The sequence below is a fragment of the Borostomias antarcticus genome (assembly GCF_949987555.1).
Source record: "Borostomias antarcticus genome assembly, chromosome: 3".
In the NCBI taxonomy this organism is placed as follows: Eukaryota; Metazoa; Chordata; class Actinopteri; order Stomiiformes; family Stomiidae; genus Borostomias; species Borostomias antarcticus.
Window position 1 is genome coordinate 125,849 of NC_140236.1, and position 15,205 is coordinate 141,053.

General features: G+C 54.8%; 1 protein-coding gene across 2 annotated transcripts in view; it reads right to left on the reverse strand.

Annotated features, from left to right (window-relative positions):
- The window catches only part of baz2a (bromodomain adjacent to zinc finger domain, 2A), a 37,841-nt gene that overhangs the window by 579 nt on the left and 22,057 nt on the right, over positions 1-15,205 (reverse strand). Inside the window, exons 21-30 of one of the 2 annotated variants that reach the window (XM_084462133.1) lie at positions 14,115-14,478; positions 13,843-13,998; positions 12,901-13,061; positions 12,656-12,712; positions 12,053-12,336; positions 11,832-11,967; positions 10,619-10,765; positions 2,021-2,259; positions 1,628-1,771; positions 1-1,408 (exon numbers count right to left, since the gene is read on the reverse strand). The exon at positions 1-1,408 is cut by the window's left edge and continues 579 nt beyond it. In XM_084462133.1, the coding sequence (XP_084318259.1) occupies positions 1,249-1,408; positions 1,628-1,771; positions 2,021-2,259; positions 10,619-10,765; positions 11,832-11,967; positions 12,053-12,336; positions 12,656-12,712; positions 12,901-13,061; positions 13,843-13,998; positions 14,115-14,478 (1,848 nt within the window). In that variant the 3' untranslated portion in view covers positions 1-1,248. Of the gene's footprint in view, positions 1,409-1,627; positions 1,772-2,020; positions 2,260-10,618; positions 10,766-11,831; positions 11,968-12,052; positions 12,337-12,655; positions 12,713-12,900; positions 13,062-13,842; positions 13,999-14,114; positions 14,479-15,205 lie in introns of those variants that run through there. The other variant, XM_084462134.1, reaches the window with a different exon arrangement.

Below are 15,205 nucleotides of genomic sequence, written 5' to 3' on the forward strand. Positions count from 1 at the left end.
AAATGGCCAAGCGTCATTTCATTCTGGGGAACAGTTGATCAGCTGTTCCTCAGCGACCTGCTGGAACAGTTGATCAGCTGTGTTCCTCCAGCGACCTGCTGGAACAGTTGATCAGCTGTTCCTCAGCTACCTGCTGGAACAGTTGATCAGCTGTGTTCCTCCAGCGACCTGCATGCTGTGATTCTGGGTCCATGTGAGGGGGCAGCGTGGAAAGACTAACAGGACAAAAATAAGCAAACATTTAATCCTCCAGTTTCAGTAACCAGTGTCCTTCGCCAAGCAGCAGGGGTAGGTGTCTGGGGGTGTGTGTGTGCGTGTGTCTGGGTGTGTGTGCGTGTGTGTGCGTGTCTAGGGGGGGGGGGGTATGCGTGCGTGCTTGTATGTGTGAGTTCATGTGGTGGTTACTCAATGTAGGAGAGTCTAAATACTTGAGAAAACGTTCATTTTGTTTGCTTTACTGGCCATTTCATAAACATCTATTATGTCGTCTGACTCTGTACACATTCACTACAGGCTATTGCTATTAAATAATCCCAGCTATTGTAATCTATATATATATAGAATATATAATAAAAATATATAGAGAAACTTGTTTCTAGGCATAAGACCACACAACGTTACGTTTCCACTGAACAGGTGAGTGGGCCGAGGCCTGAAGGGTTCTGATCCGTTTGTGGTGGAGAGGAGCTCAGAGCAGGTCCAGTACGCGCCTGTTGACCCCTGACCTCCTCCATGCAGCCAATCCAGTATGCAGCCTGTTGACCCCTGACCTCCATGACAAGAGTTCAAGAACCAATCAACCATCTCTGGGCATCAGACTCTACCTCCCCCCCTAAAGGAGAAGGCTAAATGATTGGCCTTAGCATGACACAGGGGGTGTGGCCTGTTAGTGAAGGGGACTACAGGCGGGGGGCGGGGCTGAGATCAGAGATCTTCCTTCTCTGGGACAGGTAGGACAGGTAGGACAGGTAGGTCAGGTAGGACAGGCAGGACAGGTAGGTCAGGTAGGACAGGTAGGTCAGGTAGGTCAGGTAGGACAGGTAGGACAGGTAGGTCAGGTAGGTCAGGTAGGTCAGTAGAGGCTCAACCCAACAGGGGCTGGGTTTTGAAAAAGGTGGCGCAGAGAAAGGAAATGAAAAAGACGAATAACTAAACTCTCTACATATATCTGTACATACATGTATACATTGGGCTGGAGGCGTCTCCAAACAGTCTTAGTAGCAACAGAGCGTCCTGCTCCGCCGGGCTTTATTTGTCCTTGTTCTCATAGAACTCCACCCAGCGGTTCTCAAAGAACTGTCTCATGGCGTGACCGGCCTTCCCCACCTCCGACGTGTCCTCGTTGAACAGCTCACAGTTGTTAAACACCAGCTGAGCGTCCGCCGCAAACTCCTCACAGCTGCAGTACCTGGAAACCAGAGAGAGGTCAGAGGTCATATGAAGGCACCGCCACACACACAGGCGCGCACACACACAGGCGCACACACAGGCGCACACACACACAGGCGCACACACACAGGCGCACACACAGGCGCACACGCACACACAGGCGCACACACACACAGGCGCACACACATACAGGCGCACACACACACAGGCGCACACACACACAGGCGCACACACACACCCTCCTTGTAGCAGCCTCTCCCTCATGGTCAGGAAGTCCATGGGGTTCTTGATGATGCGTCGGTAGCCGGGCACCAGGCGAGGGTTGACGGGCTCCAGGAACGGCCAGGCGTCTGAGTGAGACTCCATCTCCATCAGGATGATCCTGACACACACAACACTGCAGTTACACACCAGGATGATCCTGACACACACAACACTGCAGTTACACACCAGGATGATCCTGACACACACACAACACTGCAGTTACACACCAGGATGATCCTGACACACAGAACAGAGACCGGCTGATCTGATCTGATCAGAGGAGAGACCGGCTGATCTGATCTGATCACAGAGACCGGCTGATCTGAGGAGAGACGGGCTGGTCTGGCTGATGGGAGGAGAGACTCACTCGCAGTAGGTGAGGTCGGGCTGGTTGCGCGTGGTCATGCGTCGGCGCTTGGCGGGGGAGTGTCCCGCTCCGTCTCCAGAGTAACGGGAGGACGAGGGCCCGCCGTCCTTGTGCCGCGTTGTCATGCCGACACCACGTCGTGGCAGCGTCTCTTCGTCAGAGCTGTCGTCGTCGTAGCGACGCTTCTTCACCCGGGGCCTCGGCTTGGAGCGCTGCCGGCGCACGGGCTCGCCCTCACCCTGGGACACACACACACACACACAAACACACACGCACACACACACACGCACGCACACACACGCACACACACACACACGCGCACACACACGCGCACACACACGCGCACGCACACGCACAATAAGGGAGGTAGGGTAAGGAGGGGAGCTCTTAGGCGCAGCTGCATGGTAGCTGTTCGGTTATTTTGTTTTTCCCCCACCGAACGGGGTATCAAGAAGAGCACGCGTTGTCATAACTCGTGGTTTGGTTCATTTATTCACTATGCATGAGCTGCCGAAGTTTACCACAGGTTATAAACCGGTGGCGCGTGACTCTCCTGACAATCGCTAGGATGTGTCTAAACTCAGGTCTCTTCCGCTTATATCTACGTCGTGACCCGAAGCCCCGCCTAATTGTCAGGTAACCAGATGGATTTTAACCCTTCACTGGCCGCTTCCTGTGCTTCAAATCAGGTAAGCAAACAAACATGAGGTCCCCATACAGAACAGAATAAGTGTATTAAGACCCACTAAATGACTCGGAGACTTGAATACCTCCCACTTCCCAACTGAGACCTAGTGAACGCAACACCTCCCACTTGACCGACTGATCACAAGATTCAGGGAGGTCACAGACCACAACAACACAAGTCACCAGTGGTTTTTTTTTCTGTTTTTTTTTTTTTTTTTCTTTTTCTAAACATACAGTCCAGCCCAAAGTCCAGCCCTACTTGCTGATCACGAAGAATAGGATGCCAATGTCAATGTTCGGGCACCTCCCCTGACAGAGGTGTAGTGTTCTGTCAGGTTTAATCATGGGGTTATGCATTCATCTTCCTTCTTCGTGAGACTGGGTGCAAATGGTGGCGGAGGCAGCATAGAAACATATCAACCAGCCTAGGAGGGTGACACTGGTCCTCCACAGGGATGAGGACCACCAGTCTCCTCACGTCTCTCCTCAGGATGACGGTCGTCAGCAGCTGGGAGTTCCTCTTGCATTGCCCGACTGACAGCGAGGCAGGGAGGCCAGCACACGTCTTGACGTCTGCGTCCCTTACAATTCCTTTCTTGTCTGGGTACACCGCCTGGATCCGGCCGAGCCGGAACTGCCCCCGTAGGGCGTTTTGGTCGGCAATCCATACGATGTCGCCGATTTCAACATTTCTTTCTGTCAGATGCCATTTTGGCCGAACGAATAGATTAGGTCCGGCAAGTTCACTCCATTTCGCCCAGAACCTATCCACGCCGATCTGGATGGCCCTGAGTCGGCGCCAGGGATGGGTGCACAAGTCAAGCCCGCTTGTATCTCCTCCTAATCCTGCTAATCCGAGGAGTAGAGAGTTGGGGGTCAAATACTCGACAGAGTCTTCTTGTACTTGTGCCCTGGCATCAATCGGTCTTTCATTTGTTAGGTTGGCCGCCTGGTAGAAGAGGGTTTGGAGTTCTCCCCAGGTGAGCGAGCCCATCGTCCCTCCAAGGCTTGTGAGTGCTCTCTTTATGAGCTTAACCGCAGCTTCCGCAGCCCCGTTGCGATGAGGTGCGTCTGCCGGGTGAAAGTCCCATGCCCACTCTGTTCCATTTGTGGTGGCTTCGTTTTCTATTGATGCTTTCTGTAAGCAAGCTAAATGTCTGTGCAGTTCACGTAAAGTAGGTTTAGCTCCAATGAAGTTAGTTCCTCTGTCTGACCATAATCTCTTTGGATGGCCTCTTAATGCTACGAAGCGAGAGTAAGCTTGGAGGAAACTTTCGGACGACTGGTCGTCAACAAGATCTGCATGGACTGCTCTTGATGCCATGCAACAGAATACTATGCCCCAGACCTTCTTTCCCGTTCTCTTCTTGACGGCGTCCTTGATTTCGAAGGGACCAAAGAGATCAAGTGATGTGTATTCGAATAGGTTAGCACGCTGTGAGCGCTCTGACGGCAGGTCACTCATCATCTGCTGGCACATCCTCCCTTTCCGTTTACGGCATGCGACGCAGTTGTTAACAGTTTTCTTTACTGTCCTCCGACCTTGTACTATCCATGCCTTCCTCCTTGTGTGCAGCAATGTGGCAGCAACGCCTTCGTGGTTCCCTTCGTGGGCTTCTCTTGCCAGTAGGGTCACTAGCCACGAATGGAATGGAATTAAGGGTACAGCTGTCCCATCTTCGTTCCAGGACTGGACTCTGCCTCCACAGAGTAGGAGTCCCGTCTTCTCATCCCTGTGGACCACCAAGCGGTCCAGGGTCGAGTCGTGGAACTTAACACCGTCCTGGGCGGCGAGGGCCAAGTCTCGGAAGGCTTCAGATCTTTCCTCAGCAGACAGCATGGAGCCGTTTGCCTCCCACTCTAGTAGGTCCGGAGCCTGGCGTCTCCTTCTCAGCCAGGCCTCTGCGGCTCGTCTAGTCCAGGCAATGGTTCCACATAGCTTTGACAGAGAACTAAACCGTTGAGGCTCCACAATGCGCACAAGTCCAACGCGCCAGGGTCTTCTCCGTCTGCCTGCCGCTGACGTTGGACCGGGGCCTTCTGGCAACCACGGGCCATGGAGGCCTCTTCCATCCTTGAAGTCTGCCTTTATGTCAGACTCGCTGGGGTCAGTCATGTCTTTTGACTGGGCCCTGGTGACCACTGCCGAGAACGCTTTCCGCTGAAGTTTTCCGATGTCTTCAGCGACAGAGGGTGTTATCTCGCTGGCCATCTTCATAGGCCAGTCGGTCTTCGGCCATCTCAGGAACTCAGGGCCTTTCTGCCACTCCGACCCCTCGCCGAGTTCCTTGGGGGTCGCTCCCCTGGTGAGTATGTCGGCGATGTTTCGGTTGCCTTCGATCAATCTTCCACTGGTCCAGCTTTCTGAATTCACCGATTCGGTTTGCGAAAAAGGTTTGGTAGCCGTAACTGTCCTTTTGGATGGCTCCTAGGATTGTTTGACTGTCCACGAAGTGAATCCAGTGCTTGACTTCGATGTGGCAGTGCTTCTCAAAATACTTCTTCAGGCGGGTAGCGAAGACCGCACCACATAGCTCTGCCTTGATCACATCTCCCTTTTGGTCGAGGGGGGTGAGTTTAGCCTTAGACTCCACCAACTTCACGACGACTTCATTCTGGGTTCTCCACCGGAGGTAGAGCACGGCTCCATAGGAGGATTCGCTCCCATCCGAAAATGTGATACCCATTGGGGGGCCTATGGCTCCAGGCGGCGTGAGGTTTCTCTCGAACCTGACCTGGCCGAGTCTCACATACTCTTTGAAGAGCGTTATTGCGGCTTCCCGAAGTCTTGGAGAGAGTGGGACGTCCCACGTGTCCTTGGACGGGTTGTCCTTGCCAGCTTCCTGGAAGGATTCTCTCACTAGCATCACTCTCTTCTGTTTGGCTGGTGAGGCGAGACCGATAGGGTCATAGAATCCAGCGATCTGACTGAGCAGCATGCGCCGGGTCAGGGGGTTTGGGGTGCCTTCTCTGACCTCCTTTACGCTCAGATCAAGTCCCGTCCTCATTTTCCCTCTTTTCTTTGAGAAGTTGATAGAAGTCAGTACCCGAAGCTTATCCGTCTCAGGTTCGTAGCCGACTCCCAGTGCTTTATTCTCCTCATCCTGCATCTGGTTGGGCAGCACCAAGGTCCTGGGTGCGGTTGTTTTGCTGCTGCTAGTGGCAGCAGGGACTCCACTCCTCCCACTTTGGTGTGACAGGACCCATGGTTTGAGGAAGAAGCCTCCCGCTTTCAGGATTTCCTCCACCCCTTTGGTGATCCTTTCCAGGGTCTCAAGGTCGTTGTGCGACGTCAGGATGTCATCCACGTAACTGTCCTCAGTCAGAGCTCGGCGTTCTTCGACCATGTCAGTGAACTGAGGAAGGTTTGCCGTCTCTCTCATGGCGACTTGGGCAATACATCCTGCGGGTTTATCGCCGATATTGACCCTGACGACCTCAATCTCGTCCTCAGAGTTGTCTCTCCAGAGAAAGCGGTGGAGGTGGACTTCTTCATCCTTCACCCACACTGAATTATACATTTTCTTTACATCACCTAGTGCGGCATGCATTCCACTCCTGAACCTCAGAAGGACTCCTCTGATTGGATTGAGGACGTCGGGACCCTTGTGAAGGAGATCGTTTAGGCTTATCCCTCGGAACTCTTGGCTGCTGTTCCACACGATTCTCACAGGAGTTGAGGTGGAGTGAGGGTTAGGCGCGACCAGATGACTAATATACCATTTCGGTCCTTTCCAGCTGTCGATCTCCTCCTTTGTGAGTTTGGCGGCAGCTCCTCTTAAGACCATTTCATGGATCTGTTCTCCGTACGCAGCCTTCCACACAGGTTCCTTCTCCAGACGTTTCTCAGTGTTCCGGAAGGTCACTGGTTGTCCGGCAGAGTTGCGGGGTCTCCTTTCCAAGGATACGCTGCATCCCAGTGAGGGGAATTGCTGTGCTTGTCTGCCAGCACATAGGTGAGGCAATCTTTTATCTTCTCCAGGTCTCTTTCTTCCCTGAGGGTCATGTCTTTCCCTCCGGGGGGACACCTGCCACACTTGCAGCTGCCACATTGGGGGCTGCAGGCCGCTCCGATGCCATCCCACCTGAACCACTCGAATATTTCTTTGTTAGCGGTCGCAGTGCTCCGGACAAGCGTATTTTCCTCCTCCGCTTGAGCTATGATGATTTCTTTGTAGGCCCTCGAGGCTGATCTCATACACCTTGCGAAGTGAGTGTCAGAGCGGTGCATAGCTAGGTCGACTACCTCAATGAGGTTGGGATGGGTTCCGCCGACAGTCTTGCCCAGTGGGCCGTCCCAGAGTACAAGGTCTCCCACAACCTTAGTTGGCTGGGGAACCAGGCGACCCTCCCTGTGACTGATAAGGAGGTCAATTTTCTTGGGACAGACCAGCTCATCTGTGGCAACGTCGGGAAAGAACTTCTGCAGCTGCTTGGGTGAGACTGGTTGGTTCACCTCTGCGATGCTCTCCAGGCCATAGCAGAGAATTTTGTGCTCTGCCACCTTTCCCTTGGGTGTTTTAACCTTCAGCCGCAGGGTGTATCTTTTTGTCACGACTGTCTTCCTCATCCCCCCGATTCCTTGGACGATCAGCTTGATACTCTCGCCGCATAGTCCAAGGCGCTCGGCTGCTTTGTTGGTGATATAGTTGGTATCTGAAGCGAGGTCGATTAGGGTTCCGATTAGACAGCCTGAGTTGGTCGTCGCTTTCAGCAGCATCATCACCACTGGGTGCTCCTTTAGTCCATCTCCAGCATTGGTGCATACTGTCGACGAGACTTTGTTCGAGAATGCTTTCTTATACTTTGCTCTCAGTTCCGGAGTAAGCTGCTGCTGCTGCTTCTCTAGTTCAGCCAGGAATTCCTCCTGCTTGTCGGTTAGGCCAAGTTTCTTCCCTCCAACCTTTGTGGTGCTCTGCTCCTCACTGCCGTAGTCCTTCTTCGGGGTAGGTGGCTTGGGACAGAGAAGATAGTTGTGATCTGAAACCCCTCCTCTCCGACAGTCTATTTTTGGGCAGAGGTATCTTGGAGTACATCCTTTGCCATCCTTGGCGTGAGGCCGCAAGCACTTGGAGCACGACCCTGTCTTCTTTAGATGGGCTCTTTTACTTGAGAGGTCTTGCTCCCTGAAGGTTTTGCATGCGAACAGCCTGCCGGCGTGCGCATCGTCTCCACACACAGTGCAGCTTGGATGATCGTCCTTCTGGCCGACTGTGGACTTAGTGAAAGCCTTCTTCACCCTCCTTTCCGGATAGTCTGCCGGGCCTTTCTCCGCAGGGCCTTTCTCCGCAGTGCTCGGCTCCAATTGGTCCAATTCCTCAAGGATGTCCTCCTGCCTCTTCAGAAATTTCAGGAGGCAGTCAAAGTGGTTGAGTGGAGAGAACATGTTTGCAGGGTCGGTTTTGTGCGTGATCCACTCCTTCTTAAGTGAGCTGGGAAGCTTGCTTTCCAGAGACTGAGCAACCACTCGGTTCTTCACGGCGTCTTCTTCTCCGAGGATCTGGAGGTTACACAGCGCTCTTTCCACAGCCTGAATGAGTTCAATCGTTCTTCTGGGGTTGTTCCCTTTGATGGGGGGAAGAGCCTGGACCTCGTTGGTGATCAGCAAGACAATCTTCGCCTTATTCCCATACTTATTATCTAGCAGGCTTAACACATCGTCAGCAGAGCCGCAGCTGGATAGGACGAGATCCTTCTTGACCCTTTCGTTTAAGCTGCTCAGAAGGTGGAACTTTCTCACGCATTCCGTTCCTTGTGGGTTTCCCAATTGCTGTAAGTCCTCCCACTCGGCCTTCCACCGGTAGTAGTCCCTCATGTCACCGGAGAAAGTGGGTAGCCGTGCTCTTTCAAGGCTGATTTGAGGCCTGTGGTCAAAGGCTCCTTGGATCACACTGGGGCTGCTTTGCAGTGAGCGGGGCAGGGCGTGTGCGCTAGAAGCTCCCATCCCAGGGATGGAGGGCCTGCTGGGTGTGAAGGTCAGCGCTTTGCCGGTGTTGAGTTCCGGCTTGGGACCGGCGGGCTTATTAGGGAGAGACGCGGGAGCTGTTTCTCCCGCAGCATTCTTTGGCGGGTCGCCAGCCTCGTCGCCCTGCTCCTCCAGGTTCCTTGCTGCACAATCCACTTGCTCCTTTTCATCCTCCGCCAGCTTGTCTGACAATGCCAGGAGCCGCTTCCTTAGTGTCCCGTAGCGTGCCCTTAGATCCACCGCCTTAGGACCAGGAATCAGCTCTCTCCACTCTCCCAGCATCTCTCCAAGTTCAGCAACCTCTCGGTCCAGACCTTTATTTCTCAGCCTGCGATCCTTGACTGATCGCTGAGGGCTGACTTCATCCTCTTCAGCCTGAGTAGTAGCCGACTCAGCAATTTTGGCCTGCGTGGAAAACGCTGCCTCGGCGTAGCCGTCCCAGAATGCTTCTTGGGCGGCTCGTTTCACTTCGAGGAACCTTTCCTCGCACTCAGCTGTCTTTGCGTCAACTTGGTCCTCAGACGCTACGACCTTTCCATCATTCGATTGCCTCAGGGCTTCGGCATACTCGAGCCCCACATCGGTGACTTTCGAGAAGTCCGTCCTGAAGCTCCTCCATTCACTCAGAATTTCGCTTGGTTCCAAGAGTCCAGTTTTGGTGAGAGCATTAGCCCTTTTGGTGAATGAAGCCTGTGCTCTTGATCGCATAACCTTGAGTTTGTCCAAGTCCATCTCCATCTTGCAAGTCCCTGTCTGTTGACTGGAGAGCCAACCGTTACTACCAATGGGGTCCTTTAATGGGGACTTGATCCCACTTTCTTGGCGTTATGTGGCAAGCTCCTTTATCCTTGGTCAACGGGCTTTGACGTCTGGCGGTTTACATGGGCATTAATTCATCGGCCACTTGACTCGATTATTCGATTGGTGGGGGACTAAGAGTGTCCCCGCTTAGCCCAGGGGGGCCCGGTCTGTTCCAGTCGGTCGCTGGAGCGTGAGGCCGGCGCTGGGTGGGTTGTGCCTCCTTGGTGAGACAGAGCCCAATTTTTTGCAGTCCGTGGCTGTTCTTCGCTGCACTAATCCGGTGCAGTGGGCCTCGGTTTATAACTGTTCGGTTATTTTGTTTTTCCCCCACCGAACGGGGTATCAAGAAGAGCACGCGTTGTCATAACTCGTGGTTTGGTTCATTTATTCACTATGCATGAGCTGCCGAAGTTTACCACAGGTTATAAACCGGTGGCGCGTGACTCTCCTGACAATCGCTAGGATGTGTCTAAACTCAGGTCTCTTCCGCTTATATCTACGTCGTGACCCGAAGCCCCGCCTAATTGTCAGGTAACCAGATGGATTTTAACCCTTCACTGGCCGCTACCCGTGCTTCAAATCAGGTAAGCAAACAAACATGAGGTCCCCATACAGAACAGAATAAGTGTATTAAGACCCACTAAATGACTCGGAGACCTGAATACCTCCCGCTTCCCAACTGAGACCTAGTGAACGCAACAGTAGCGGATGAACTGGCTTCGCAAAAACACCTGCACCAACAACGGCTGCTTTTAAGCCTTTTGCTTCTGGTCTTTACCTCCCTTCCGCTCCATCACTGTGTGTGTGTGGGTTAGGGTTGGGTTAGGGCTGGGTTAGGGTTGGGTTAGGGCTGGGTTAGGGCTGGGTTAGGGCTGGGTTAGGGTTGGGTTAGGGTTGGGTTAGGGTTGGGTTAGGGTTGGGTTAGGGCTGGGTTAGGGCTGGGTTAGGGCTGGGTTAGGGCTGGGTTAGGGCTGGGTGAGGGCTGGGTGAGGGCTGGGTGAGGGCTGGGTGAGGGCTGGGTTAGGGCTGGGTTAGGGCTGGGTTAGGGCTGGGTTAGGGTTGGGTTAGGGTTGGGTTAGGGCTGGGTTAGGGTTGGGTTAGGGTTGGGTTAGGGCTGGGTTAGGGCTGGGTTAGAGGAGGCTCACCTGGGACACGCAGGTGGGGCAGAGCCAGTCTCCCTCCGGGACCTCAGTGACTTTGGGCCTGAGGCAGTACATGTGGCAGCCGCGGTCACAGCCGTCACACAGCAGCAGGAACTCATCATTATCCCCCTTCCTGCACACCTGGCACGTCTGGAGAGAGCAGGGTCACAAGGGTCAGAGAGAGCAGGGTCACCAGGCCAGGTCAGAGAGAGCAGGGTCACCAGGCCAGGTCAGAGAGAGCAGGGTCACCAGGGTCAGAGAGAGCAGGGTCACCAGGCCAGGTCAGAGAGAGCAGGGTCAGAGAGAGCAGGGTCAGAGAGAGCAGGGTCAGAGAGAGCAGGGTCAGAGAGAGCAGTTAGAGAGAGCAGTGTTAGAGAGAGCAGTGTTAGAGAGAGCAGGGTTAGAGAGAGCAGTTAGAGAGAGCAGGGTTAGAGAGAGCAGGGTTAGAGAGAGCAGGGTTAGAGAGAGCAGGGTTAGAGAGAGCAGGGTTAGAGAGAGCAGGGTTAGAGAGAGCAGTTAGAGAGAGCAGGGTTAGAGAGAGCAGTTAGAGAGAGCAGGGTTAGAGAGAGCAGGGTTAGAGAGAGCAGGGTTAGAGAGAGCAGGGTCAGAGAGAGCAGGGTCAGAGAGAGCAGGGTCAGAGAGAGCAGGGTCAGAGAGAGCAGGGTTAGAGAGAGCAGGGTTAGAGAGAGCAGTTAGAGAGAGCAGTTAGAGAGAGCAGTTAGAGAGAGCAGTTAGAGAGAGCAGGCCACAGACAGCGCTGAGAACAAGAGCTGCTACTGTTTCACTGTTCTGTTAGGGTTAGGGTTAGGGTTAGGCCCTTTCACTGTTCTGATTAATCACACATGTTGGATTATGGCTGTTCCAGCTCCCATCTACCCCTCCATCTCTCCCTCCCTCCATCTCTCCCTCCCCCTCTCCCTCCATCTCTCCCTCTCTCTCTCCCTCCATCTACCCCTCCCTCTCTCTCTTCATCCATCTCTCCCTCCCTCCCTCCCTCCCTCCCTCTACCCCTCCATCTCTCCCACCCTCTCTCCCTCCCTCCCTCTACCCCTCCATCTCTCCCACCCTCCCTTCCTCTCTCCCTCCCGCCCTCCATCTCTCCCTCCCTCCCTCTATCCCTCCATCCCTCCCTTCCTCTCCCATCTCTCCCTCCATCTCTCCCTCCCTCTCTCCCTCCCTGCTGTGTGTGGGTGTTCTGGTCACAGTGCATCCTCACCACTCTCACTAGCGATCTCTCCCAGGCGATGGCCTTCTCCAGCTGCAGGAGGCACAGACACAGCTGGGGGGCGCTGCGGCATCGGTCCAGAGCCTGCCTCCACGTCCGCAGCCGGGGCGTGATCTCACTCTCCAGACTGGGCGGGGCGAGAGGCGGGAGGGAGGGCCTCAGTCACACTTTCAGGGGAACAAGGGAACAAGATATAAAATGGTCCTTCCTACCTCATGACGTCCAGCTGGGTGTCCTCGCCGGGGGAGGGGGTGAGGGGCGCCAGGCGCACCACCTCCGCCAGGTTCCAGAGCGGCTCCTTCAGGTAGCGCCGGTCGATGTTCCTCTCCAGGTTGGCCAGGCGCAGCACGGCCAGGTCCAGGGGGTGCGTGGCGATGCGCGGGAGGTCCGACCACTCCTTCTTGGTCCGCACGATCCAGTCGTCACGAGGGTCCGCGTCGTGCTCGTAGTAGTGGAGGTCGTCGCGGGCGGAGTCCGGCTCTGGAACCGTGTAGGGCTGAAAGGAGAGAGGAAGAAATCACCACGCTATCCACACGGGTTCAAATCATCACCACGCTATCCACACGGGTTCAAATCATCACCACGCTATCCACACGGGTTCAAATCATCATCACGCTATCCACACGGGTTCAAATCATCACCACGCTATCCACACGGGTTCAAATCATCACCACGCTATCCACACGGGTTCAGAGAGCCAAGAGGCCAGTGAGGCATAGTGGCGAATATAAGAAGGAGCATGTGATGCCATTTCTGCGCTGCACACCCAGAGGGAGGGGCTCTAGTCCCAGAGGGAGGGGCTCTAGTTCCTGTACCTGGAATCCTGCTACGGGAGCTTCCGCGTTTTCCTCTGTCCCACTCTGAGGAGCCACCTTCAAATCAAAAGTCAAAGACAGGATGTGGTGAGTATTTGATTCCTACTGTCCCTCAATGGCTGCACAAGCCTCCTACTCCCCCTTCTGGACATTAAGTGCTCCAACAGCCCCCATCCCACACTTGCATATGACCACTTTAAATAAGTGATATAGTGAGATGAGAGCCCGTCTCCCTGCTGACGGACCTTGAGGTGCAGGTCAGCGGTGATGACCCTCTGCTCCAGGTCCTCCACCCAGCGGAGGGTGCTGAGGTCGGTCTCCATGGCGCGCTCCTGCACCTGCCAGGGCTGCCCCAGGGCCTCCAGCAGGGCCTCGCCCTCCTCCACCTTCACCTGGAACACAGGGTCTGACAGGAGGAGGGAGGGAGGGAGAGAAGGAGGAGGGAGGGAGGGAGAGAGGGAGGGAGGGAGGAGAGAGGGAGGGAGAGAAGGAGGAGGGAGAAGAGAGGAGAATATAGTTGGAGTAGGGAGAGGGGGACGATGAAGAGATTAGGAAACATGACAACAAGACATCTGCTTCCTAACCCAGTTATTTGTGTTGTATGAACGACCTGTGTGGGTTCTGCTCTGCTCTGGTGTGGTTCTGCTGCTGGTAGGGTTAGGGGTGTGGTTCTGCTCTGCTGGTAGGGTTAGGGGTGTGGTTCTGCTCTGCTCTGCTGGTAGGGTTAGGGGTGTGGTTCTGCTCTGCTCTGCTGGTAGGGTTAGGGGTGTGGTTCTGCTCTGCTGGTAGGGTTAGGGGTGTGGTTCTGCTCTGCTGGTAGGGTTAGGGGTGTGGTTCTGCTCTGCTCTGCTGGTAGGGTTAGGGGTGTGGTTCTGCTCTGCTCTGCTGGTAGGGTTAGGGGTGTGGTTCTGCTCTGCTGGTAGGGTTAGGGGTGTGGTTCTGCTCTGCTGGTAGGGTTAGGGGTGTGGTTCTGCTCTGGTGGGGCGCATGCACATCTCAGCCAGGTGGTCCATGTGTTTGAGCAGGTGTTGGTGGAGGGTTAGGGTTAGGTTACGGTTAGGTTAGGGGTGTGTGTCTCACCGCTGATGGGGCGCGTGCACATCTCAGCCAGGTGGTCCATGTGTTTGAGCAGGTGTTGGTGGAGGGTTAGGGTTAGGTTAGGGTTAGGTTAGGGGTGTGTGTCTCACCGCTGATGGGGCGCGTGCACATCTCAGCCAGGTGGTCCATGTGTTTGAGCAGGTGTTTGTGGAGCAGCTTCTCTCTGACCCCGCGGGGGTGCAGGGCCTGCAGGGTGGCCACCAGCTCCTCTGGGTCCCGGATCCACCACCAGCCACGCACCATCGCTGATCACACACACACACACACCACACACACACACAACCACGCACACGCACACACGTTACACAATGGTATATCTCACCAGGTGAACCATCATTGAGTCCGTATCTCGGAGGCTCACATGCAGGGATGGGCTTGACCACCAGCTGGGTGAAGTACTGCTGCTCCATCTCCTGGAAGACGGTGGAGGGGGGCCGACCGCGCCGCTTGGCTGCAGCGCCCCGCCCTCCTCTAGCCCCGCCCCTCCGGCCAGGACTGCTGCCCCGCCTCCGCCGGCGGACTGGTCTGGCAGGGGTAGGGGCGGAGCCAGGGTCAGGGGCGGAGCCTGGGGTAGGGGTGGAGCCTGGGGTAGGGGTGGAGCCAGGAGCAGGGGCGGAGTCTGGGGCAGGGGCGGAGCCTGGGACAGAGGCGGAGCTCCCAGGGGTGGGGTCCGTCTGGGGGGTTGGAGGGGCCTCGGGAGTCAGGCCTGTCAGGAGAGAGCCAGACTAGAGAGGAGAGAGATGATCATTATTAGTGATAGTCTCTCTCTCCAGACTCAAATATTACAACATCGCTGCGCTCGCATGCTACATGAAGTCTGTGTCACTTCAAAGCCTTCAAAAACCTTTCCAACCCTTCACTTCAAAAACCCATGTGACTTTCTGAAGGTCTTGGGGTTCAAACAGAGCGACAGGTCGGAGCAGCGCACGCTACTAATGACCCTCTTCTACATCAAGTTTATTTTTCAATGCAGATCTATATGTAACGGGTTAGGGTTAGGCAGCATGCAGTAACGTAGTTAGCGTAGCTAGAGAGAGGGTTAGGGTTAGGGTTAGGCAGCATGCAGTAACGTAGTTAGCGTAGCTAGAGAGAGGGTTAGGGTTAGGCAGCATGCAGTAACGTAGTTAGCGTAGCTAGAGAGAGGGTTAGGGTTAGGCAGCATGCAGTAACGTAGTTAGCGTAGCTAGAGAGAGGGTTAGGGTTAGGGTTAGGCCGCATGCAGTAACGTAGTTAGCGTAGCTAGAGAGAGGGTTAGGGTTAGGCAGCATGCAGTAACGTAGTTAGCGTAGCTAGAGAGAGGGTTAGGGTTAGGGTTAGGCAGCATGCAGTAACGTAGTTAGCGTAGCTAGAGAGAGGGTTAGGGTTAGGCAGCATGCAGTAACGTAGTTAGCGTAGCTAGAGAGAGGGTTAGGGTTAGGCAGCATGCAGTAACGTAGTTAGCGTAGCTAGAGA